The sequence below is a fragment of the Tinamus guttatus genome, unplaced genomic scaffold, assembly GCF_059628265.1.
Source record: "Tinamus guttatus ecotype Peru unplaced genomic scaffold, ASM5962826v1 Tinamus_guttatus_pri_ptg000602l, whole genome shotgun sequence".
In the NCBI taxonomy this organism is placed as follows: Eukaryota; Metazoa; Chordata; class Aves; order Tinamiformes; family Tinamidae; genus Tinamus; species Tinamus guttatus.
In genome coordinates this window covers 1,177,488-1,201,620 of record NW_028289136.1, presented here as the reverse complement: position 1 = coordinate 1,201,620, position 24,133 = coordinate 1,177,488, and the positions used below count along the sequence as shown (strand labels likewise).

The 24,133-nt window shown below is 39.7% G+C and overlaps 1 protein-coding gene across 2 annotated transcripts in view; it reads left to right on the top strand.

Moving 5' to 3' along the window:
- The window catches only part of TMEM135 (transmembrane protein 135), a 140,936-nt gene that overhangs the window by 85,025 nt on the left and 31,778 nt on the right, over window positions 1–24,133 (top strand). For both annotated transcript variants that reach the window (XM_088534984.1, XM_088534985.1), the window contains one exon: window positions 3,810–3,856. In XM_088534984.1, the coding sequence (XP_088391110.1) occupies window positions 3,810–3,856 (47 nt within the window). The remainder of the gene's footprint in view (window positions 1–3,809; window positions 3,857–24,133) is intronic.

Genomic DNA, 24,133 nt, shown 5'->3' with positions numbered 1-24,133 from the left:
CGAAATGGTCTTTGCCGTAGGTTTAGCTCAGTTTTCTTTTTCTATGTTTGATGGACAACGAGATGTTTAGCACGGTAAAATATTTTAGTTTGTGCCTGTTGGAAGACTTGTCTCACGCTACTCCTTATCTTTCCTAGTTAAAGCAAATACTTTAATAATGATTCTTTGCACAGCTGTTTTTTCGTTGTCCTTTCTTATATTGCCCTGTTTTCTATACTTTTTTATTTAACAGTAATGCCCAATGCTGCTATTTCAGGGGAAAAGTCACTAGTACCAGGGCATGCAGTCTAATATATTCTTACCTCCTTCAATCCCAAACATAGCCCGCAATGCTATTTTACAGCATCACATTACTGATGCATATTTATATGTGATCCGTGAAACTTCTTACACTCTCATATTCCATGTGCAGTTATTTCTTCATATTTTTCTGTGTGTGTGTATGTGATTTCTCCTGCCAAGTGCTTCACATTTATTTTTATTGAATTTTATCTTGTTGACTTTGGGCAATTTGATTGCTTTGCACACAGACCTAACTTCTAAAAGATTTCAGTAAATTTTATAACATACTCTGTATTCCATAATTAGAGTAATTACTGAAAAGACAAGATTAGGGAAGCCTCTTCTGTGACTGCCATTAGAATGCATTTGCAGTTTGATAATGACCTGTTAATGGATAGAGTTTCTCTTGTGCTGTTTCCAGCCAGCTCTGTGCTCACTTTGTTAAGTAGCAAATGAGATTGCCATAAAGGTGCATTAAAGTTCAGGTAAATAACAGTGCCAGCTTCTTTCTAAGGAGAAAATTGGATTCATTTTGAGTGATGTGTTGGCTCTGTTGGTTGTTTCTTATCATTATGTTATCTAGGTGTTTATAAACTGACTCTTGATTTATTCTGGACTGTTCTGGCTGTTAGACAGGCTGGCTATCTAATATGCCACAGACTTCTCATTTAGGAAGATAGATACCAGTTTGTTCTTTTGCCCATAGCCAAGGTGTTCGGCATCCCATTTCTCTCAAGGTGCCTGCTAAGTTCTGGTAGACAGCTGCTAACTGTGGGGGCTGATTCAGCAAGTTCTCTGAGTGTTTTAAGATTAAATACTAAGGCTTTCCCAGGGAGAATGCAGGTTTTAGACAAACTGATAGGTGGCTGGTGGGGTGGTTCGGAAGGTGCCCGGCTGCATCGTGAGGCTCCGCAGTTGTGGTCAGCCTAGACCCAGGCACCTAGAGGTCAGTGCTGGAGCCCTGGGTCAGGGCTGCACCAGGAATATCCTCATTGATGTCCTGGATGAGTGCACAGACTGAGTTTCCAGCAAATTTTCAGACTACACAAAACCCTAGTTTTTGCTTTGTGCAGGGTGAGACCCTGGAGCAGGTCGCTCGGTGATGTAGATGCTGTTGCATTTGATACTGGACAGTGCTCCAAGAGGTCCTGCCCAACCTCAACAATTCTCTGATTGTCTGAATAGAGGGATATAATTTAATTATTCTGTCCACGTTCAGCCTCAGATTGTTGATTCTCCATCCTTGGAGATGCTCAAAACTCACCAGGTCAAGGGCACTGAGCAATCTGCTCCAACTAACTGCTGAAGCAGGCAGTTGGGCTAATCTCCCTCTGTATGTCCCATCCAGCCCTATTGTGTGGTTCAAACCTTTTATTTCCTGTTACTTTTCACTCTAGTCTGAACTGAAATATATCATTGTCCTCACTTTACCCTAATGATTTCATATAAAATGATTTCAGATGTTCACATACTTGATCCTGACTAATAAAGCATGATTTTTAACCTTGCACTAGTGAAGGAAAAGGAATAAAAAACAATGGATAGTTTAAACTGTAAATGTTATAATGTCTTGCCTGGCGTAATTTAAAGTCACATGCCTGAGGACTTTGGAAAGCATAGTGGTCTCCTTGTAGGATTTTTTTCCCTGAAACTTTCCCTGTTCAAGCTTTTATCACACTTTTGGATCTATATCAACATGCACCGAACTAATCCATTAGTCCACATGTGTTTATGGCCCTCAAGTGCTCGCTCCAGCCAACATTTTCTTGCATTTCATTTATCCAGGTCATCCATATCCTATCGTGTTCAAACTTCTCAAGCTCTTGAAGACAAGTGTTAGTGTTTTTTGGACTGTTTTTGAAACACACACAATTCCTCTGTAACTGTTTTCTCCTGAATTTTGATGTGAATGTGGGCCATTGTATCTAGAATGGAACAATATTTTCTTTCTCAGGCTTTATCTGGCAAAGGTAGTGAGCATTAAGGCAAATTATAGTTTTAAATCACAGGGTGGTTGTACCTGGATAAGCCGTGTGCAGCACCTGGGTTGTTAAAATGGCCTGTTGCCCCCTCAAGGAAAATGTCTAAATCCTCGTCATCCCTCTTGTGCTCTTGGCACTGAGGTCCCCCTTCTGCCTGTGCCTGCTCTGATGCTTTTAAGCCCTTCCAAGGTTCTCCTTGCATTGACAGAAAACTCTCCAAAATCAGCTTTCCGCAGCATTTGTGGGCAGGTGACGAGGAAGAGGCCAGAACAAGGAGCTGGGAGCTGAGGGACCGGCAGGGAGAAGGGAAACGTTCCCCTCGCAGGGCTGGGGAGCTGCTGGATGGGCTGAGGGCCCCTTGCTGAGCGGGTGGATGGGCTGAGGGCCCCTTGCCGAGCGGGTGGATGGGCTGAGGGCTCCTTGCCGAGCGGGTGGATGGGCTGAGGGCCCCTTGCTGAGCGGGTGGATGGGCTGAGGGCTCCTTGCTGAGCGGGTGGATGGGCTGAGGGCTCCTTGCCGAGCGGGTGGATGGGCTGAGGGCCCCTTGCCGAGTGGGTGGATGGGCTGAGGGCTCCTTGCTGAGCGGGTGGATGGGCTGAGGGCTCCTTGCTGAGCTGCTGGATGGGCTGAGGGCCCCTTGCTGAGCGGGTGGATGGGTTGAGGGCCCCTTGCTGAGCGGGTGGATGGGCTGAGGGCCCCTTGCCGAGCGGGTGGATGGGCTGAGGGCTCCTTGCTGAGCTGCTGGATGGGCTGAGGGCTCCTTGCCGAGCGGGTGGATGGGCTGAGGGCTCCTTGCTGAGTGGGTGGATGGGCTGAGGGCCCCTTGCCGAGCGGGTGGATGGGCTGAGGGCCCCTTGCCGAGCGGGTGGATGGGCTGAGGGCTCCTTGCCGAGCGGGTGGATGGGCTGAGGGCTCCTTGCCGAGCGGGTGGATGGGCTGAGGGCCCCTTGCCGAGCGGGTGGATGGGCTGAGGGCTACTTGCCGAGCGGGTGCTCCCGAGGGACGTGCAGGGTTCCCGGGGGGCCACGCGTGCTGGGAGCAGGGCTGGCTGCAAGGAGTTAGGCAGGAGCAGCTGTCTGTGAAGGCATCGGAAACCGACTGCTTTCCCCATTTGGACAAATAAAAGTTTGAATCAAATGGTGAGCTTCAATAAATCAAAGGGAAAGAGAGAAGGATAATGTTTAAGTTTCTGTTCCTCCTCACTGTCATTCATATCCTCTGTGCAATCTTGCTGCATTTCTATTTATCTTTTACTTGATTATATTTAAAAATACATTACTCATGGGGAATGTGAAACCTCCTGTGGGGGAAAAAAGAGAATTCTAGGTTATCCAAAGTGATATCTTTTGCTGTGTCTGTCATCTCACTACCCAGGGATTTCCTATTTTTATAAACTGAAGCAGGATCGACCCAAAGAATCTATGCAAATCTCATCTTCAATGGAAATCGCTCTTGTATTTTAACAGTTGTAAAATCTTCATGAGCCAGGAATGTGCACCAGCAGTGTGACTGTGCAGGTAACAATGTTTTTTCTCCTTCTTGTAGGTCCTTTTGTTCTGCATCACAGCTGCTCTGTTCATGTTCTTTTTCAGGTATGTTGATGATCTATGTTTATGATTGTAAAGATTATTTTAAACAGCGTTTCTAATAGTTTTCTTGACTTTGGTTTTCATAAAAAACTTCTCTGTATTCTTGATTTCAGCCTTTCAAGTTAAGTGCTTTATGTCATTAGGAAACTAATGTTGGAAACAGAATTGGACTAAAAAGGGAAATGCTGAGTTGAATGCTTTAAATGCACTGGAGGTTTTACTGGCAATTTAAGAAGCCTCCTCTCACCTCATAATTTAGACGTTCAATATCTAACTTTGCATAACTTTACATGAAAACTATGAAAATCTGCAATTCCTTGCACTATTCAAGTTCTTGAATAGTTTATGTCAGGAGATAACTTTTCATTTTTCAGTATAAATTCTGGAGAATAGGAAACTGGGATTTGACAGATTTATGTAGTATCAAGAATTGGATACGCAGGTGTGACTGCCCCCTTTTAATTTTAAATAAGTTTGCTTTTTGGACTTTTTCACAAGTTACCACTAATATTCTCTTTTTCAAACAGACACACATTTAAAACTTTTCTCTTGAATTGCAAGAACTATATAACAAAGATATTTAACACTTCAGTTCTTCCCTTTTAAATACCAGATTCCCTAAATTATTTGATTATAACGCTAGTTGGATGGTTGCTGGGGTGCTGGTTAGTGTAACCTCCAACTACAGCCCTTTGACTCACAATTATCTGTGGTAGATTTCTGTGGCACGTAGCCATTTATGGTCCTGAAAGCCATATGATCCCCTGATAATTGCAAAACTCTAGAAGCTTTAGCTTCGTTTTTCGTAATTCCATGGCCTTGGAATTACTTCTGAATATTGGCCAAGAGTGCAGGCTCTGGATAGGGGGAATTATATTGTTTTAAAAGCTTCTAAAAAGCATTCCTTCTTTCATCAGCCACCCGTTAAGAGCATTATACTGGCAATCTCTTTGTTTTATTTTTTACTGCTATCCAGAGTTATGGCATGGCAACCTCTGCGAATTTTACTTGTCATGTTGATGCTAGACACCTGCCTATGTGTCATTTAGAAGAAAAAGAACAAAAACGACTAAAATTCTCGTATAAGTGATAAATTCTGTATAATTCAAGGTGTAATTCAAGGTGTAGCTAATTGTCCTCTGTTTATATTTTTGGTTTTAAAGCATTCAAATGGTTAAATCCATTCTGAGTTTTCAAGACACTGTGTTAAGTTGAATGAGGCCTGACTAGAGCCCAGAAATACTTGGTGAATTCCTTGCCAACCTGCCAGGTGACACTGGCTGCTGAAGGGATTCCAGACCACTTGCTCTCTTCTAAAATCTGTGCCTCTGTGGCCAGATTAATAGGTATCTCCTAGAGCAATCTTCATGGGTGTTTACTTCCTTTCTGCTTAATATCATAGCAGAGACATTAAAATACAGAACTAGGTCGTTATGGGTCTATTAATCTCATTTTAACACTCAAGAAAAACATTGAAATACTTTTTTTTGTAACATCGTGTGCTTGCCCTCCTCTGTGCTGCTTCCCCAGGCCCCACTATCGTACCAGGCCGCACTGCTCTGCTTTGCATCACCGTGTCAGCACTCTAAATATTTCCTTCTACACCAAATAATTGCTTGTTACTGGTATCTGTGCAAAACCATGATTGTACTAGATAAAAGATAGAAGAAAAACAAATTAGCCATAGACACCTGGCCAATTAAAAACTGCTGTCACAGCTCAAGTAAAACAGAACTGCAAGGAGGTGAAGAAAATTCTGGATGGAGCTGGTCGGAAAATCCTCAGGCCTTGCAAAGGTGGTTCCAAGTTACAGCCCTTGCTAGCAACACCAATGCCATACTGCAGGGCTGCAGAGTTACTCCAAAAAGGCAGAGGACTAGGCTCGCAAGCACCTACTTGGGTCCTCAGTTGAATAATTTTATGTAATGACCTTCTTTTCCCCAATTTTCTTTACATAGTAACACCAGAGTTAAATGCTTGTTACATGTGTTCATGTAACTGCTGGGTAGGACCGCAGTTTCTTTGGAGAACAGAATCGGAATTCAGGTAGATACTACTAGTTGGAGACACGAGAATAAACAAAACTCTTCAGTGAGGACAAGTTCAAGATAGGAGACATGCAGCTAAGGGGAAGCCTTTTAAGACAAAGGCAGCATTTGTCTTAAAAAAAATAGGTAAGAGCAGCAGTTGTAAACTGCCAGCTGAAGTCAGTAATGTCTGAGGAGACATCCATAATGTGGTGCATAAGCAGGATGAGAGGCTGCAGGGCGCTCACACAAAGCTGTCTTTTGGTGATACTTAAAATTAGAAAGTTCTCAGTGCTTTCTTGTGCTGTTTTGATTATTATGCTCTGAGAATAATGTGAAATAGTCAAGAGCTTAGAGATGATGATCTGGAGTCTAGAAAATGGGATTTATTTAACAGAATTGATTCTGGTTGATTACCAAAAAGAAGCAGGGGAGAGAGAGCAAAAATTGTCTTCATGTATGTTAAAGATTGCTGGGAAGAGGGTGAGAGTAGTTCATTCTTACAGTGATAAAGTGGACAAGAATAACAGAACAGGACTTTTCTTCCTCCAAGAAGAAGTTGCAGCAGGCCTGAATTCACTTCACTGAAGGAAGCAGTGGAAGCCTTTCTGGTGGGGTTACAGATTTTCTGTCATTGGAGATCTGTAAGAACAGGTTTGGGATTATGTGGCTGTTATCACTTAGTGAAAGGATTGGACTCACTGAATTCCTGATTCTCTTCCACTTTTTGATTCACATTAATAGTTGTCATATTATGAAACAATTAATGGAAAAAAGCTGTTTTTGACAGTGGCCAGTAAAGTCTTTGGAGAAAGATAATCTTGTGCTTTTTGAGTGCATCATGAAAGGTGCTCCTAGAAAAACAAAAAAAAACAAGCAAATTACATCTCTGCCCTGTAGAAATCATTACATTTTTCTAGAATGTATGGAATAGGGACCGACCAGCAAAGCAGTGACAGCACGTGAGCTTGGACAACTCCGTAAATTAATATGCCAGGAAAAGCAGTGCCTCTGCCGCCCGCAGATAAAGCAATTCTCCCATGATTTCTAGTCACAGAAATATAATAGAAGAGCAGCTACACAGTGAGGAGGCACCGAGGAGTCATTCCAGCAGTGCACAGAATTCCTGTCTTGCTTGTCCAGCCTAGGACTCTGAGTTGTCACTGTCTTGTCCCCCTCACTGAGGTCGTTAGACAGGACCTTGTGCCGCGCTCAGAGGGACCCTTTAGGAGTCTGCAGCGAGTCGGGGGCAGAGACCTTTCCTGCCTCTGCTGCCATCTAAAGCAGAAGAGAAGCGGGATGGCCGTGAAGCTGCAGCTCATCTGTGCAAGGACTCCAAATTACTTCAGCCTTTTCTAATCGTAAACAGATCTAACTGGCGTAAAACAGTGTTAGAATTACAGGACTTTGAGAGCAGTCTCCGAAGAGCACCTCATTGAAAGCCAAATCCGCTTGGCTGCACAGAAGATTTTAACATTGGCTATAAAAGGCTGTTTACTGCTAAAGACCATTTACTGACCTGAAAAACAAACAGAAAACCCTACTTGGCTTTATCTGGAAAAAACTCTTATTTCATGGGTAGCTTTTTGACCTTCCGCTGCACTACCAAAATGTCCAAAAAGGTTCTGAGAGCAATAGCAAAGTTGGTCCCCCAAATCACGTACGTCTCTTCCATAATTAGTCCATACATCTCTTCCTACCATGTAAATTATGTAATTTGAATTTCAAAACCATCCAATTAAATTAGAATTAAAAATGTATGCTTTCCTTTTTTCTTATCAATTCATGTAAGTTCATGTCAATTGTCTTATCCAGGTTTATTCACAGTTCTGAAATTTGAAGCAAAGAGGCTCTTTCTGGTTGCCCTGCCTGTGCTACCAGCATTCTTGCAGTTGGTGATTCCTGCCAACAGCCACTGTTTCTGTTCCAGGGAGTTTTCCAGGTGGATCATTAGTGTCTAACATGGTGCCCAGTAGCTAGTGTTGATGCTACAGCCCCTACTCTAAGGGGCTGGGGTGAATTCAGGAGGTAGAAGTGCTCCTTCAACATCAGCATGGACTTTTGTTTGTGTATCAGAGGGCCTAGGATCACCTCGACAGAACCCATAACTTAAAAACGATTATTGAAGTTGCAGCCTTTGAAGGTACCTTCTTCATGAAAGACTTAAGATACACATTTCAGGATATCTTTTGGTGTAGCCTTCTTGTTGAAGCTCAACAAGTTGGGCCAGTTGAGCTCAATTAATGCTGCTTCAAGAAATAAAGTGCTCCAGTTAATAGTTATTTGATAAAAAGGAAGAAAGTCAATTTGGCACACAACTCTAAAATGATTTTCTCTCTCCCTTGATGCACACCAGTAGAAAATATCACTGTAACAGATACATGAATCTTGGTCAATGAGAGAATAAGAAATTTCTCAGTTTGTTTGTATAATCTTTTCCTAGTAAAATGAAATTTCTCAGTATCTCATTCTAATGTCTCTTGGAATTATGTTTCATGGTTCAGTTTTCTCAGAAGGGCAAACAAAAAAGTCAAATCAAAACAGCAGCGTACTCAGGAAAGTGGTAAGGACCTTCAGAGGACTTTGGGAAATAAACAGCTTATTGCTAAAGTTTTCTGGTCACAAAAATATTCCTTCATCTCTCCTGCAACCCCTTATCCTCTCAGCCCTTCCCAAAGGCAGTTATTTTACACTAGTTAAAAGCTTTACTAAGCAGGCTCAGCATTTTTTATTGGAGTTTCCTCCAAAGTCTGTCAGATTCTTGCATCTGCCACAGGGCTAGAGAAAAAGAAAGTGCTAAATCTCTGAGGAAAACAGTGAAGTTACAGAAATGAAGTAGTAGAACTAAAAAAGAAGAATTACTCCAGGAATAGTTCAAGTGAAGAGCTAGTCTGGAAGAAAGGTAAATTCAGAAGAGCAATATAGAAAGGAAGAGAGAAGGAAAAAGAAGTGATGCAAGAGAGGGAAGAAGATGATGTCCTGAGAGAAGACAAAAAATAGAAGAATGTACTAGGAAAAAGTACAGCTGAAACACAGATGATAGGTTTCTAAGCAGAAATGCTATGTTTACAGACAGAGGAGGCGTATTTTGGTGTTATGTTTTTTCTTCAGTCTTCCTTTTGTGGTATTTTAATGCTAATTTATACCTCCATTTTGTCTCAAAATGTTTCTGCTTGGTTCTACTGACAATGATGAAATTCTGCAGCACTCCTAATTACTGTAATGCCCAGTAGTTTGTATAAGGCAATCCACTGTGTATATATTTATCATATATATTTATCACATAGGTACAATTAATCACAATTGAAACAGGCTTCTTTTTTAATTTTCACATAGCATTAAATTCTATTGGGACTTAATACTTACTGCTTGCTCCAAGAAATGTCTAGTGAATCATATCCTGGCATGTATGATATTTTTAAATTCTTAAAAATATCTTGGAATATAATGGAAGTATGCTTCCATTTATTTTCTTTTAATTCATCTCATATAAAAAATAGCAGTTTGCATGGCATAAGGTTATGGAAATACAGAATTACTTTGATTATGATATGATTTCATGTCATTTCAGTTGACTGGTATTCAACATGGTAATTGACATGGTATTTGGTGTCAAGAGTGGCTTTCTGGAATTGCTGGATAGATTAAAATGAAGAAGCATATAATGAGTAAAATAAATATTTATTAAGTGTAATTCAATAAATATTGTTTTAGTACCAGCTTTGTAGTGGATTTTAAGCTGTGGCGTTATGTGGCTGAGAGTACTGTTACAAGAGGACGCAATGGCTCTGCTTTTTCACGTCGCTGAAGACATCCACAACATTTCTAATCTCTTCTCAATAAATGAACACACACACCTACGTGTATATCCTGCCCACACAAACCTAGAAAATCCAGCAATTTCTGTGCCTGTCTCCTCTATAGGGTTACATTTTAAAATGTTATTTTCTGGAACAATAATTTTAGGCAGGCAGAAGTTATTGCTATGATTCACAAAGCATAACGTGGTGTTTTTCATAACCTAGGCTTTGCATATTTCAGAGCAGAAAGCTCTTGGTCTCTTAAAGTAATTTATATTGATTAAAATTTGATAATGAAAAATGCAAGGAAAAGTGCATCTAAAAATGGAGACGCATTCTTTGTATTTTTTGTTTTCATATATTGTTGTTAATATGGAGTATCGAAACTTGTATAAATTCACTGAAGAGCTTTAAGAAAGGTCCTTTTGTTTGCGTAGTCCTTTATACTATCTCGCTATTGAAACTCTAGCCTCCTAAATTACAGCTATTTACCCTTCTTTCTCAGTGAAACAAATATCCTGTAATTTATTAAGTATTTTTGATATGATATTTCAAAGTGCCTCTATTTTCTTTTTAAAATGTATGGTAAAAGTGCTTTATCAGTGTCTCTCTCATTTCATCAGTTAGGCTCCTTTCTGTACAGAAGCAAATGCCTGAAAAAAATTGCTTTGTAATTCTTTTCTTGTTTTTTGCTTTAGTATGAACAAGCTAAAGCTGCTTGGAGTTTATATTATGAGGAGTTTGTATCAAATACTATTTCCCTTTCTTATAAAGGTTACTTTTAATAATCTTTTATATTTTCTGATTTTTTGTATATTAAATAATAAATGAGAAGATAAAAAGCTATACAATTACAGGATTACATTCACTTTGATAGTGAATTATAAGGTGATTAAAAATCACCTTTTTGTTGGTCACTTCTATGAAAACCGATTGTTGACGTGTTTTAGATGATCTGCTTGACAGGTGAAAATCTTCAGTGTTTAAGGAATGCCAGTTTAGAAATAAATCTCAGTGAGCTCTATGTAGTGTGTGCAGGAGCAGAGCTTAGTATTGCAGCAGTAATTTGTAGATGAGAAGATAACCTTACAGGTTGGCAGACGCTTTGGCAGAACATGAGGTTTAGAGTTGTATATGCTTTCTTCAAATACAAATACATTTAAAAAGGTAAGATAATATCACTTTATGTTTATATAAGCAGTAGAATAAATCTTGGCAAAGTATTTCACCTTCTTTGTTCGAATGGAGCATGTTCCTTCTTGCTGTTTGTCATAATCCGTGACCAGACTTCCACTGAACTTCACTTTATATATATATATATTTTTTCCTCTAAAGTGTATAATGACGTGTAATATTACTCTGGTTTTGGTTGCAAGAGTTTTGCAGAACTGTGATGATGGCTCTCGGTTGATAACTGCACGAGGACCCTGGTCTTAATATAAAATGTGTACCCAACTATGTCATAGAATCATAGAATCACAGAATGGTTAAGGTTGGAAGGGACCTCTAGAGATCATCTAATCCAACCCCCCTGCACACGCAGGGTCACCTAGAGCACGTGGCACAGGACTGCGTCCAAGCGGGTTTTGAAGATCTCCAGAGAAGGAGACTCCACAACCTCTCTGGGCAGCCTGTTCCAGTGCTCTGGCACCCTCACTGTTAAGAAATTTTTCCTTAAGTTACTGTGGAACTTTTGGTGCTTCAGTTTCTGGCCGTTTCCTCTAGTTCTGTCGGAGGCCACCAGTGAAAAGAGGCCAGCACCATCCTCCTCACTGCCTCCCTTGAGGTACTTCTAGACACTGATCAGGTCCCCTCTCAGATTTTTCTAAACTATACTGCATACATGACTTTTATGCTTTTGCATTGTGAAAGAAAATGGAAGAAGGAAGGAGAGAGTGAAGAAGAAAATTTTTAAGTGTTGATTATCCCAACAATTATGGGTTTCCTTTGGTGAGACCGACAGGAAAAGGACTTCGTGTCACCCAAGCGTTTCCGAAGTTGAGCAATTAACATTAAGTTTCAATTAAGTTACAATTCAGTTAAGTTCAATTAAGAAACAATCAAGTTTCAAAAGGATAAGTAAATATAAATATCTGCAGTCTGGTTGTTTACAGTCAATAACTTGGGTCTCAAACACTCATTTTGATAGCAAGTTTTGAAAGGGGAGAAGCATCTTTTAGAAGGAGCAAATAGAAGTTCACATTTAGAGGCCACCTTTACCTGAGTCGCGCTATTGCGCGGAACCGAGCCATCATCCCAGCCTCTCCCTTCCTCTTCCTCACAAAGTAACTATGTTTTTTTTTCTGAGAATGGAACAAGAGGGTAGACAAGTGGAGTCAGAGTCTAATTCCATGCCTTTCAGGTATTAAGTATCAGCACCGTAATTGTCATAGGAAAGCAAAATCTCACCAATTATTGGTGTCATTTTCCCTGTGGCACAGTCAGTTGTTGACAGCTGTGGTTGAAACAGCAGGAGGGGGACAGGGATTTATCCCACCTGGGTGACGATAGTGCAAGATAACTCACTTGGATTAGGATAGTGGATAGTGAGACCCTCTTTTCGATGGCTTTTTTTGTTCTATCACTTATTTGAATAGCTCTCCCTGACTCCACATGGACTCCAAGATGACTAGTGTGCTACACTAAGTGCCAAAATTGGCTGCTTCCCCCTCACCTGCCTTCAGTATCAGATATTCTGCTTTACCAGAGAAGAAAGAAGGAAACATGAGGAGGAGAGAGAGAAAGGAGAGGCAGCATCCACAATGAAGGAGGAAGGGACAGGTTTTCCAAGAGCTATCAACCAAATGTAAATAAGGGAGCGGCAGCAGGTGAATATGGATGGATGCATTGGTACTGCTGTAGTTCAGCTCTGTGTTCTTTATTTTACTAAAGCTCCCTAGAGAGTATTAATTTAAAGGCATATTGCATCATCCAAGCACCTAATCTGCAAGTTAGCTGGTCATTTTTACTCCCCCCTGGTCTAGTAGGGAAGCCTGCTCTTGCAGAGCTCTGCTGCTTTGATTCTGGTACACTTGAATGATATCCCCAAAATAAAAGTGACTGTTGTCCTTCAGTCTTTTTTATTTCATTTATTTATTTATTCTTAAGAAGGATACCACCTTGAATCCTTTGAACTCCATTTGTTGGTGGTGAAGGAGATTTTCCACTCCCAGTTCTTACTGTTTTCCACGTTGCCCATGAGGATGAGAAGGTAATAGTGGGGTGAAATATGTAGGCAGCCACTTCACTGATGTTACAATGAGACTAGATCCGAAGGAAGAACCTGAACTGTGTGATAGGAGGTCAGGCAGTCACAGGATTCCCACTGGTTGTCACTTACGCTGCTCCTGACCCTGCTGGTGTAGAAAAGCTTACCCGGGAGTGAGGAAAAATCTGATCAGTCTTTCCTGGCTTTCTCAAACCAGTTTCTTTGTGGTTGCAGCTTTCCCAACCGAGATATGTTGGTGCATCCATTCCTTAGTAAGAGACTTTTCAAAAGTCAGGAAGAAAATCTGATAGTGAAAGTTAGTGAATTCTCTCATCTTGGGCTTCTCTGCTTTTAAACAGGAACAAAACCAGGTTTACACTGTACTCAGGTGTCTCTGTTTGCTGTGGATTAAGGGCTTCGGTCCTGCGAAAGATTTACCATTAAATGGGAACAAAGGAACAGGTTTTGATGAAAGTGTGATATGTATTTCCATAAACCATGTATGCATGGTACAAACCAGCTGAGTAGTGATTATGGTACTTGCATTCACTTTGTAAAACGTAACTAAATATTCTTTGCAGAAATAATTAGTTTATTTAGGAGTTAAGAGACCAGTTATTATGAATAGCTCATTGCAGTTGCTAAACCACCAAGTTTGTAGAAAATACCAACTTTTGAATCCCGTATGAAGAGATTGAATTCAATTCCCATGCCTGGTCACTCTCGGGCAGGGGTTAAGGATACCCCTGGGAATTTCTGTGGGCCTGTTCCTGCCCGCAGTAGATCTTGCCACTTTGAGCAGCCGTTGGATCCAGTTGCATGGACCCCTCCGGAGAGGAAGTGCGTGGCCTCCAGCCAAGCGAGGCCAAAATTACAGCCGGACAATAGGGAGGATTTTTCCACCATTATCACTTTTCAGCGGAGATTCTTCTCCAGATACGTGGCTCGCTGACCCGGGAAGGTGTTCACCTGCAGTAACGGGAGAAGCTTTTGAGGTCTAACATTTCAGGCGTCTCTGTCCAGAGAGCATCCCCAGCGGCAGGGCAGGAATGTGTCCCCTCCCCTACTTAGGTGCCTCACCAGTGACAAAGGCCTTTTGTCCTGCCAGCCGACCGGCCGCTTAGCGTCTTCCCGTCAGCCTTAAACGCAAAATAAAGGAGAGGAAACAGCTTCTGCTTCCCCGGCTGGGGGAATAAACCGCCCGCGGCCGCGGGGGACCCGCGTGCACCTTGTCCCTGTTGTCTGCGCCGCTCGGAGCGAGGCGGATGTCACGGGTCGGACGAGGAGCGAGTGATGGAGCGCCACAGATTTCATTTTGCTTTTTGATCCCGGCGTTCCGTGTCAGGGTCTCCGAGTGGGAGCGCGGTGCAGATGAGACGTCCTCCCGCTTTAGTCCTCCAGCTGGAAAGCTCCGTTCACAGGACCCAAGGAGAGGGTTTTATTTTTGCGTGGCTTCAGAACTGTTAGCTGTACTTCTGCCTATGTTTAATTGCCAAACTCTACAGAAAGTTAGTGGTTTTGCCTTAATTTAAAACAATTTTCCTTTAGACTTTCTTGTGCATGTGTTTTCTATATATTTGGCAATTAATTGATTTATCCCTTCACATGTATTTGAGGCACTGTGTTCACTTTATGGTTGGAGTAATAACAGTGCCTTCGAGCCCTAGACATCCAGTCCAGTTCTTAAATCACACGGTTATCTTCCCCATATTCCTCTTACAGTCCATAACTTACCCTTAAAAACTGGGATGTGATACAGACTTGCTGTGAGAAAATTAATGGAGGAAGCAGTATAAGAGTAGCCGTATAAAAATGTACAGTTTTAAACCAAATAAACATTAGCATGGTTGATTTATTTCTTTTATTTTCTTTTCCAACAGAATCTGATACTTTTATTATATTTTGGCTTTCTGAAAAAGTAGGAACATGAATTTCAGTTTCTTAGTATTTCCTTTTAAAACAATTTCACAAAAAGAGGAGAAGAGAAGGGGAGAAGGTGAACAATGAAGGACTAAAAGAGAAAAGGAAATTTCTTTTAAAATTCCTGCACGATGTTTTCCTTAAGAATTTTATATGCCAATTAGGATTTTAGAGCTGTGCTTTTGTAATACGGTGAAAGTGAAGGTGATTTGATGCTTTTGCTCTTATTTCTTTTGTTTTCTTTACTCTCTCTGCTCTTGCCTTAATTTCTTTTCCCCAACTGTTTCCTGTCTCTTCTTCCTGTTTTTGTTGCTGCTCTATTAAAAATAGTTACCTAGTTTTGCTGAGCTGAGGAGTATATGTATGCAGTTGTGTATTTAATTTAGGAAGAAAAAAATCCTTATGACATTAAAAAAGAAGAGATCCATTTGAGCAGCAGTTATGAAATCATAAAGAATAATCAGATTATTTGCAAAATGCATCTAGGAAGATGGAGGCAATCTAAGAAGTAAATGATAAGATAGTGGAAGGATTAGATTTCCAGAAATCCCAGCCTGTCCTATGAATGTTGCTTGTGTTGAACTGTTACAGGACAAGCTCGGGTCTTGTAGACAACCTGAGCTGTAGTTATTGAAAAAGAGCTACCGAAAGAGAAGAAAAGACAAATTAAAAAAAAAAATGAGATGCAGTCTTTGCAGGCACCACCATAGTCAGGAAGTACATGTCCCAAACTGGTCACAGATTTCTGATCTGATAGTTCTCAGGGTAGAAAATCTCCATTTCATGAAAGGTAGAAGGCAATGGCATTACATTGCATTACATTCTGCATGTTTCGGTGCTTATTTATAAAATTAATAGTGCATTAACTATTTTATGTGTAGCAGTTGTGCAATTTCAATAGTCAACCAACCTAATTTTTCTAGAGTTCAGCCTTAAAATTATGTTTTTTAACACATGACATTTATATTTCATTTTAGAAACAAGCATATTTTTAACTATAGGCATTGGACATACTTGGAATTCTGTTCCTATGAGCTAATTGCTGACTAGAATAGGAAAATAAGAGCTACTTTGTGGTTAGATATTTGTGGTCTTTCTTTTGGCTTTTGGCCCTAAGATAAAATGTCAGGGAAAATATACTAATGGATAATGGTATCAAATATTGTATCCTGGACATAATTTTAAGCCTGTCAAATACCTAGTACTTTATAAACATTGAATTACCTCATTCTTCTTCATTTTACCTACTCCTTATACACTCCTTTGTTAGAAGTATATAAATTATGTCATAGATGATTTTCACAGACATACTTTCAGTTCATAAAGTCTCAATTTCACAGAAAAACAAACTTCATCATAAAACCAGCTTCTTCAGTGAAACAGAGACTTTACGGGCCGTTTCCAATATTCTGAAGAACGAGACATTCTTTATTCTCTTTTGTGTGCTTGATGTAATGATTAGAAAACATATTGGGAAAAGTTTTCTTGTAGTATTTTTTTGGCCAAAAAAAATATTGTCACAGAGTAAGCAAATCTGATTACTATAATATCAAGCAGATTTAAAATCTGACTATGCTCTTATTAACAGTAATAACAAACCTAGCATCTGATCATTAGGTGAAACTGTGGTTAAAAAAATTCAGTGTCAAATTCAGTTGAGTTTTAGGAAGCTTGAATTTCACTTACAGTAGGAGCAAGAGAATTATATAAGTGAGAAAAACCTGAATAAATGGTAACTTTTATCAGTCATATTCATTGCCCACATCTTACTTTAAAGATTAAGAATTAATGTTCTTAAGGTTAGAGATGATATTTTTAAAAGTGGGATGAATACTTAAAGAATTTTATTTAGTAATTCCTGCTGTGTCAGTATACTGTGAGAGAAAATTTTTCTGTACAAACTTAAATGAAAATATCTTTGATTAGTTTCAGTGAAACAATTAAAGAAGTATTTGGCCCAGAATCAGGCAAGTGCCACAGCATTCTGGAATGGTTCCTCAAATGAACTCTTTGAAGACACTTAGGAGAAACAAGTTGTTGAGTAACAGCCTGCATATTAGTCAAGGATAAACTGCCAAGACTATTTACCTTCCTTCTTTGAGGACAGTCCTGTTTGTTGCTTCAGAAATAACAGTGGATATCACATATCTCCCCTTCAGTACGTCTTCAGACCGATTCTTATGTGATGGTCTCATAAGCAAGCTCTTGAAGTCTACTGTAGAAGAAAAGTCCACCAGGTGATTCTAAAGCTAGTTAAAAAACATAATATTATCAGAGTGGAAGGACCTTATCTTCTGTGGGTGCTTTGCTTCATCCACAAAATGAATAAAACTCTTAAGTCATTACCCAGGTTATTATTTAAGTTAGGCCCAATCAACCTTAGGTTCTAAGTTTGATTTTATCCATATATTTAGCAAGATTTTAGTTCAAAACAGTTTGGCAAATTGGAGAAATGTTTCCCCAAATAGGATGTAACTCAGTAATGGCAAATGAACGGTTTGGGGAGAAAGCATAAAGCAAAATACAAAATATGGAGAGTGTCCCTAGCCAGCAGCTGTTCACAACAAGGCCTATAAACAAGGTTAGAGCCTGAACATGAGTCAACATTGTCATGATATGGAAAAAAAAAAGGCACTTGTAATGGGATGGCGTATAAAGAAGAGTGCAGCACATACGTGAAGTTATCATTCTGCTCTGCTGAGCTTTGGTAGCCTCAGCTGGAGTACCAAACTTCAAAGCTGCATGTGGTCAAATGGGCCAGAAGCCAGAGAAGAATGAGAGTGATCAGACTTTTATAGACCTTATTTTTGCCGGCTTGAAATCACTTGTAATGGTTTGTTTAGTCTAGGGAAAAAATAATAAAAAAAAAGACTGATAATTTTTTTCAGATACATGCAGTACTTCTGGAAAGAAGAGGAGCAGAACATGTTCTTTCTCTGGTGAAGAGTAGAAGAAATACTAGATTAAAGCAAGATTAATGCAGGTTGGAAATAACTATGCTGGGAAAAAATCTAATATTAAGTATAGCTAAACAGTAGGACAGTTTGCTCAGGAATATGGAGATCAAGTATTTCTTCTATGATGAAAGTACAGATCAGACAAGAATCTGTTGTTTGATCTTGCTTTGTGATGGGGAATGGATTTAGAAATCCCTTTTTTTCTTACCTACTCTAACGTTATTCAATCACTCTATGTAACTCGTGATATAACCTAAATTACAGTATTACCCCTCTTGAGGCTCAGTTTTGAGCTCAGTAAGATTGCTGAAGTGTTCAGATACTAGCAAATGGAGGCTAGCTGTAAGCAGTCAAAATAGCACTTAGCTTTAGGTATTTCAGATCTCTTAAAATATTTAGAGCATTTTTACTTATCATTTCTGGCTGAAATAATATTGTGAAAAGGTGGTAAAAGTTCTCACTTTATGCTGTGTGCTGTGATTCGTTGCTGAAGCAGGGCACGTTTGAGTTAAATCGGTACAAACCCCGCGCAGCGCTGGTCCCATGACTAATGTGATTAGAAAGACCTAGGGCTATGGTGCTGCTTTAAATCAGTTCACTTCTTTGCACTGGTATCAGAACTGTGTTGGGGGTGTTACAAAATGCTTTAGGTTCTTTTAATAAGTAAGTGATGAATATGAGCAGAAAGTGCAGTTATAAAATACTCAGGTTTCTTACTTGTATGATATACATGCTTTTTCCTTTGGGTGTATAAGAAACACATTGCTGGCATTGTAAGCTAAAACTGTAGTTATGGTCATTTGCCATATTTTTGTTGTCTCTATATGTGGTGCTCATCATCTTTGGGAAGATCTTTGGGAACCATGCACTAAGTTAGCCGTAAGTTTCCCTTCCCTTGTATATCCATTTTCCAGACTCACTTGGTTCCTAGACAGCTAATATGAATTTTAAAATGCAAAAAAAAAGTCATATTAAAAAATATAGGCTAGGCAAAATCCAATACACGGCTCTCCCCTTGCAGTTGCACTTGCAATCGAGAAACATACCGAGAATTAATCCAAATTGATCAGGCCACCTCATGTTCAAAATTACTGGTGCTGATGCACAATTCACACACACAGGTGCAGGTGTGTTGAAAAACAATTATCTAGACTTAACTGCACCTTAAGTTAAGTAACTGCAACTTAAGTTAACTACATACTTAACTTACCTAGGCTTAATTGCTCAGGAGGGATAAAATTAATAGAAAATGAATATTTTTTGGAAAGTTCTAAAATGTTGTCTCAATCAGCATTATACACCAATGTGAGAACATCTGATCTTTCAGTTCCTTTTCAGTGCAAATTTTGAAGATTGAATCTAAAATGTTTCACTTTAAAAATTTTAAAGTAATTTAACTGAATGAAAATTCAACAAGAATTTATTGGGTTTTGGGTTTGTGGAACAATTTGTCTTATTTTTTCCTTAATTGTATTAAAAATTTATGTACACAATTTGCTCTTCAGTTGTTACCTCTCTTTTCCTTCCCCTAAAAACTTGTATTTTGTACTTCAAAACTGTACTGAGACTTTGAGCAGAAATTTTACTGTGTATAAATACCCTGTTTATTGTAAATGTATAAATTCCTAAATTAGATTAATTGATCTTTCCATTCATCTAATCTTTTAGATGAATTTTCATGTACTCTGAGATCATTCTGCTCTAAGATCATTCTGATCTTTCAAAACCAATATATATATATTTTTTCTTGATCCCTGTGTCCTACTGGTTTTGCTTTTGGTTTTGCTTTTATAGCATTATGTTGAATGTAAATGATAATTGGAGCATATGATGATTTTTACCAATGTTATATTTCATGCTCTCTTGTTATTTTCCAAATAGACTACTGTTTATGCAGTTGCTAAGTTCAGTACTCCTTTCCACATAACATCAGCTGAAATATCAACACTGATCCTGATTTAAAATAGCAGGAAGGCTAAACTCCTGTCAATTGGAGTGATTCTGTATGTATAAAAAAATTGCCAAAATTGCCTGGTTTTATGCAGAGAGAATTTAATGATCTCTGAATAGCATTGTGTGGTCTGGAAAAGCAGTTTAAATGTAACAGAGATCTTGTGCTAGGTTTTCACATGTAGATATTTAAAAATAAGTTAAGAGGACTGAGCCTTATTCATGTCCATAAGAGGCCTCAGTTTCCCAAAACAGGATGAAGCATCTCTGTATTGGAAAAATAAAGCGATTATTATCCAAAGTGAAATAAAGACTGTAAAACTTCCAGGATTTTGAGCTGGTCAGCCCATTCCCAAGTCATGGCTGTTCAAAGTGAGAAATTCCAGTGTTTCACTGAAGTGTAGCAGTCATGATCTGGCAGCATCTAAGCCCAAAAGTGTTTATAGAGAGATTCTTAAAATATTGCCTAACAGGAGATCAAATCCTGCTCGTATAGTAATCAAGGGGCCATGTTTGTCACTGACTGGAATATGCTGCAGGGTTGTGCTGTGCTTTGTGTGCCTTTGCGGTCACTGCATCAAGGTTAGGGGTGACAAAAGTACCTTCTCACCAAACTCGGCTGGCACTTCTGTTAGACCTGTGCTAGGGGGCTCCTGCTCAAAGCTGCGATGCTCTCCAGGCTGGCACTTTTCCTGTCATTGGGTTGTGCTTGTAAAGCAAGAAACTAAGGAAAAACATAGCATTTCAGAAGTTATTTTGCTGAGCTTAATAACATATGGGTAACATTGGTTTAATTCTCAAGTGCTTTGAGGTGTATATAAGGGAGGATAATGTTTTACTTGAGTAAATAGATCTTTTTTTTTTCCCCTCCATGCTCTGTAACCTCATAGTAAACCTCAGCATGGTATTTAGAGATATCTCTTATGGCTGATGACCATGTAGAGGGACGGCAGGGCTATGAACACAGAAAACTGTCTGCAGAACTCACTAAGGAGACAGTCAGTCTGTCCTGAGTCTCTCAAATGCCTGAAGAACTCCTGGTGAGCATTTTCCATTCTAGAGAATAAAAGGATTATTTATTTATTTATTTATTTATCTCATTTCAAGTCTTTTTGTTTGCAAGCTAAGATAGATGGTGGTGATGTTAGTGAACCCCTGACCCTGCAATGGTAGAGACTTGTTCAAGAGGTCTCCGAGTTTTGTCCGTTGGTGTTATTTCCATTTGCATCTGAGTAGTCTTTCTGTTCGTATCTGGTAAAGTTGAGTTTGGTTCAGGCAGAATTCAGAAAAAAATATTCATGGACTGTCTTACTACATTTATTTTATTCATCTCTTTAGATCAAACATTTTTGAAGTCAAGGAGTTTTGAGAGTAACCTCAGTGAGTAGAATTTATTTATGAAATACTTATCACAAGAGAAGTATAAATTGAGAGTTAGGAGACAGTCTTTTTTTTCCAAAATAAATTTTATTTTAAAGATGCCCATGAAAATATACACCATGGATGTATCTGCACAACTTAAAATGCAGCATTAATGGTTGTGCAACTTATCTGGCTGAACAGCGTGCTGTCTAAATGTGCGTTCATATTTTATATAGATTCTTCCAAGGTTATGAACATACATAGAAATTACTGTACTGGAACAGATCAATGATTCATCTAGCCCTGCTGAGAAATGTTACTAGAGGATGCCAAAGCGTAAATCAAGGACTCCAAGTCTGTCACGCAACGCTTCCCCCAGCTGGAGGCCTGGCGGCGGGGTCCGAACCGTGGTTGACTAACCTCCCCTACCTCCGTCTTTCTCCCCAACGAGAGCTCTCGCTCCTTCCGTGACTTAAAACCTGGCAGAGCGGCCGGACTGGGGGAAGTAAAACGTGGCGGTTGAGCCAGCAGTGCCCATTGGAGTCGTGTCCGCGCGGCGGAGGGGCCGGGCCCTGCCTGGCCTCGCCCGAGGGCGCGGACGGGGCCTGAGCTGCCCGCAGACATGACGCGTCTCCAGGTGCTGGAGAGCGCGTCCTGGGAAACTGGGGGAGGGAGGGCAGGAAAGAAGAACAGAGAGGAGGAGGTCGGGAGGAAACATTAAAAGGACTTAAACCCACAGTTGTTATAGGGTGAGAAAGTACAGAGAATACCGTGTGGAGGTACCGCTGCTGGGGAACAGCTTTGGAGCTGTAGATCCTCCTCGTTTTGAGTCCGGGAAATTCCTCAGTGCTGCAGACATGAGAGTGGGCAGCGAATGTTGTTCTGAATTTAGGAGTCCCATTTATGACAGAACATTTTGTGTTTCCTGATCTGCTCTGCGGCAGTTACAGGAATTGTTGGATATCCAGCGATACTGCTGAGTATCTGCTCCTGAGTATTGTGGATGTCTGTCGTACTAACAAATGATACTCTGGTCAATTTGGGTTGACCTCTCAGAGCTGTATCGTGTTAGCAAATGTTGATGGTGGAGAGATTCAGGTTAATTGTATATGTATGGGATGCCAGACCTGGAGAAGAAATAGGGTTTTCATTTTATCCTTCCCCAACCCTGTGCCATTTCTTCCCCAAATAGGTGATTGTGACAGCATTTCTTAAAATGTATTATTTGGTCTACACAGGGATGCAGGGTTTGTAATTGATTAATATGAATTCTTACTGCAAAGTCAAAGATGACACGCTATGGATTCTGGTCTCAGCAAGTTAAATTTACATAGCACATTTAGTATTCAAATATCTTTTAATTGTAGTATAGGAAAACAAAATATCCTATCAATATTTCATTGTATCATGATGAACAATTTGTGTATCCCTGTGTGAAAATCAGATATAATTGGGAGCTAGGGAATATAAAATAAAAACGCAGACTAACTGATGCATTTAAGAGATGTGTAATCAGAAGTATTGTACGACTTACAAGGATTTGATGCAACTCAAACACCTGAATGTTAGTGATATGCTACAGAATTCATGGAGTGTAGATTAAGATCGATGTGCTGTAAAGATCTTTACCAGTTTATACAGTTGCTTATTATACTGAAAATCTGATTTTGTCACAGATTTTATTTTATTGTATTTTATTTTACTTTTTACAGAGATAATGGGTTGGTTGCTTCAGCAATGTAAGGCAGTACTCAGTTTTATTGATAGCTGAGCCCTGACCTCCTTTTAAGTTACCCAATTCAAATCAGTCACTCATTTTATTTACTTTATTTTTATTTCCCTTACAGATGCCACTCAGGGCAGGGTTTTAAGACTGCTCTTTTCAGATTTCTTCTGGCTTCAGCACAGATCTAGCCAAAAAATGTAATCTATATCCCTCACACAACCAATTCCACAAATTGAGAGTTGACATTTACTTCTTTTTTTTTAAGGCATGGTTGAAATTAATTTTTGAATCAATTTATGAAGTTGTATAAAAGCAGGGCCTTCCAACTTCTTATCAGCTCTTCCAACTACAATAATATCTTTAATAATGGGATATCACTGTTTTGAGGAAGCATGTGAATATGGGTGATATACCTAGGAGTATATGTACAGGAGCATTATTGTCAGATACTGTCAATTTATTGCAAAAATGAACTTAATTTATTAGCTGAGAAAAAGAAAACAGAAAAAAGATGGAAGATGAGTTAGTTTGTGTATTCTTGGACATTGTGCAGACCACCCAGCTCTGAAGTCATGCTTTATGTCTCTTAAATCTAAATAGAGTCCGGGTAGTCTTGAACTGCCTGCCTGTGTCCAACGGGATATAGTGCTTGCAGAAAAGGAAGACTATCTTTTCATGTCTCTTTCTCTTCGTGTCTTCTTTAAAGAAAGTTTTCTTGGGAAATAAGTCTATTTCTTGGGTAGTGCCCCAGCAAAGGTTTGCCCAGCAGAAATGCAGTGTGCCTTGCTGAAAATAAAGCTAATTTCCTCTGGAGACCGCTGTGCTTGGAGTGTGTCCCTCAAGAAGGAAAAGGCGCTGGATCAGACAACAGACTCTTTACCTTCTGGGTAAGCTGTTTTTTTTGCTGGTGAGGATTGGTACTGAGGATGCCGTGTTCCATGAAGGTATTCAGGAAAATTCAGTCAAGCTCCATGCATATCCACAATGCCATATGGAATGAGAGACTTAAACACTATGTATTCTCTGCTTAAAAAGCTGATTTTCACAGATCAACAGAAGAAAAAAACAAAACAGTAGTATATTTCTGTCATGTAGCAACCTCATTTGAAGATGAGGAAAATGTGAATATTCCAAATCTTCATCTTTGCTGTGTCACCCATATTTCTATGTCAATCTGCACTAATCTGCTGTGGAACATCTGAAAAAATGGTCTTTAGAATATTTCTTTCATGTTGTGGCTGCATAGTTAGCGCTTCAGTAAGAAGAGTGGGGTCTCTCAGCTACTCTAACCTAGAATTAATGCGTTTCCAATCAGTGTAGACAAGGAATG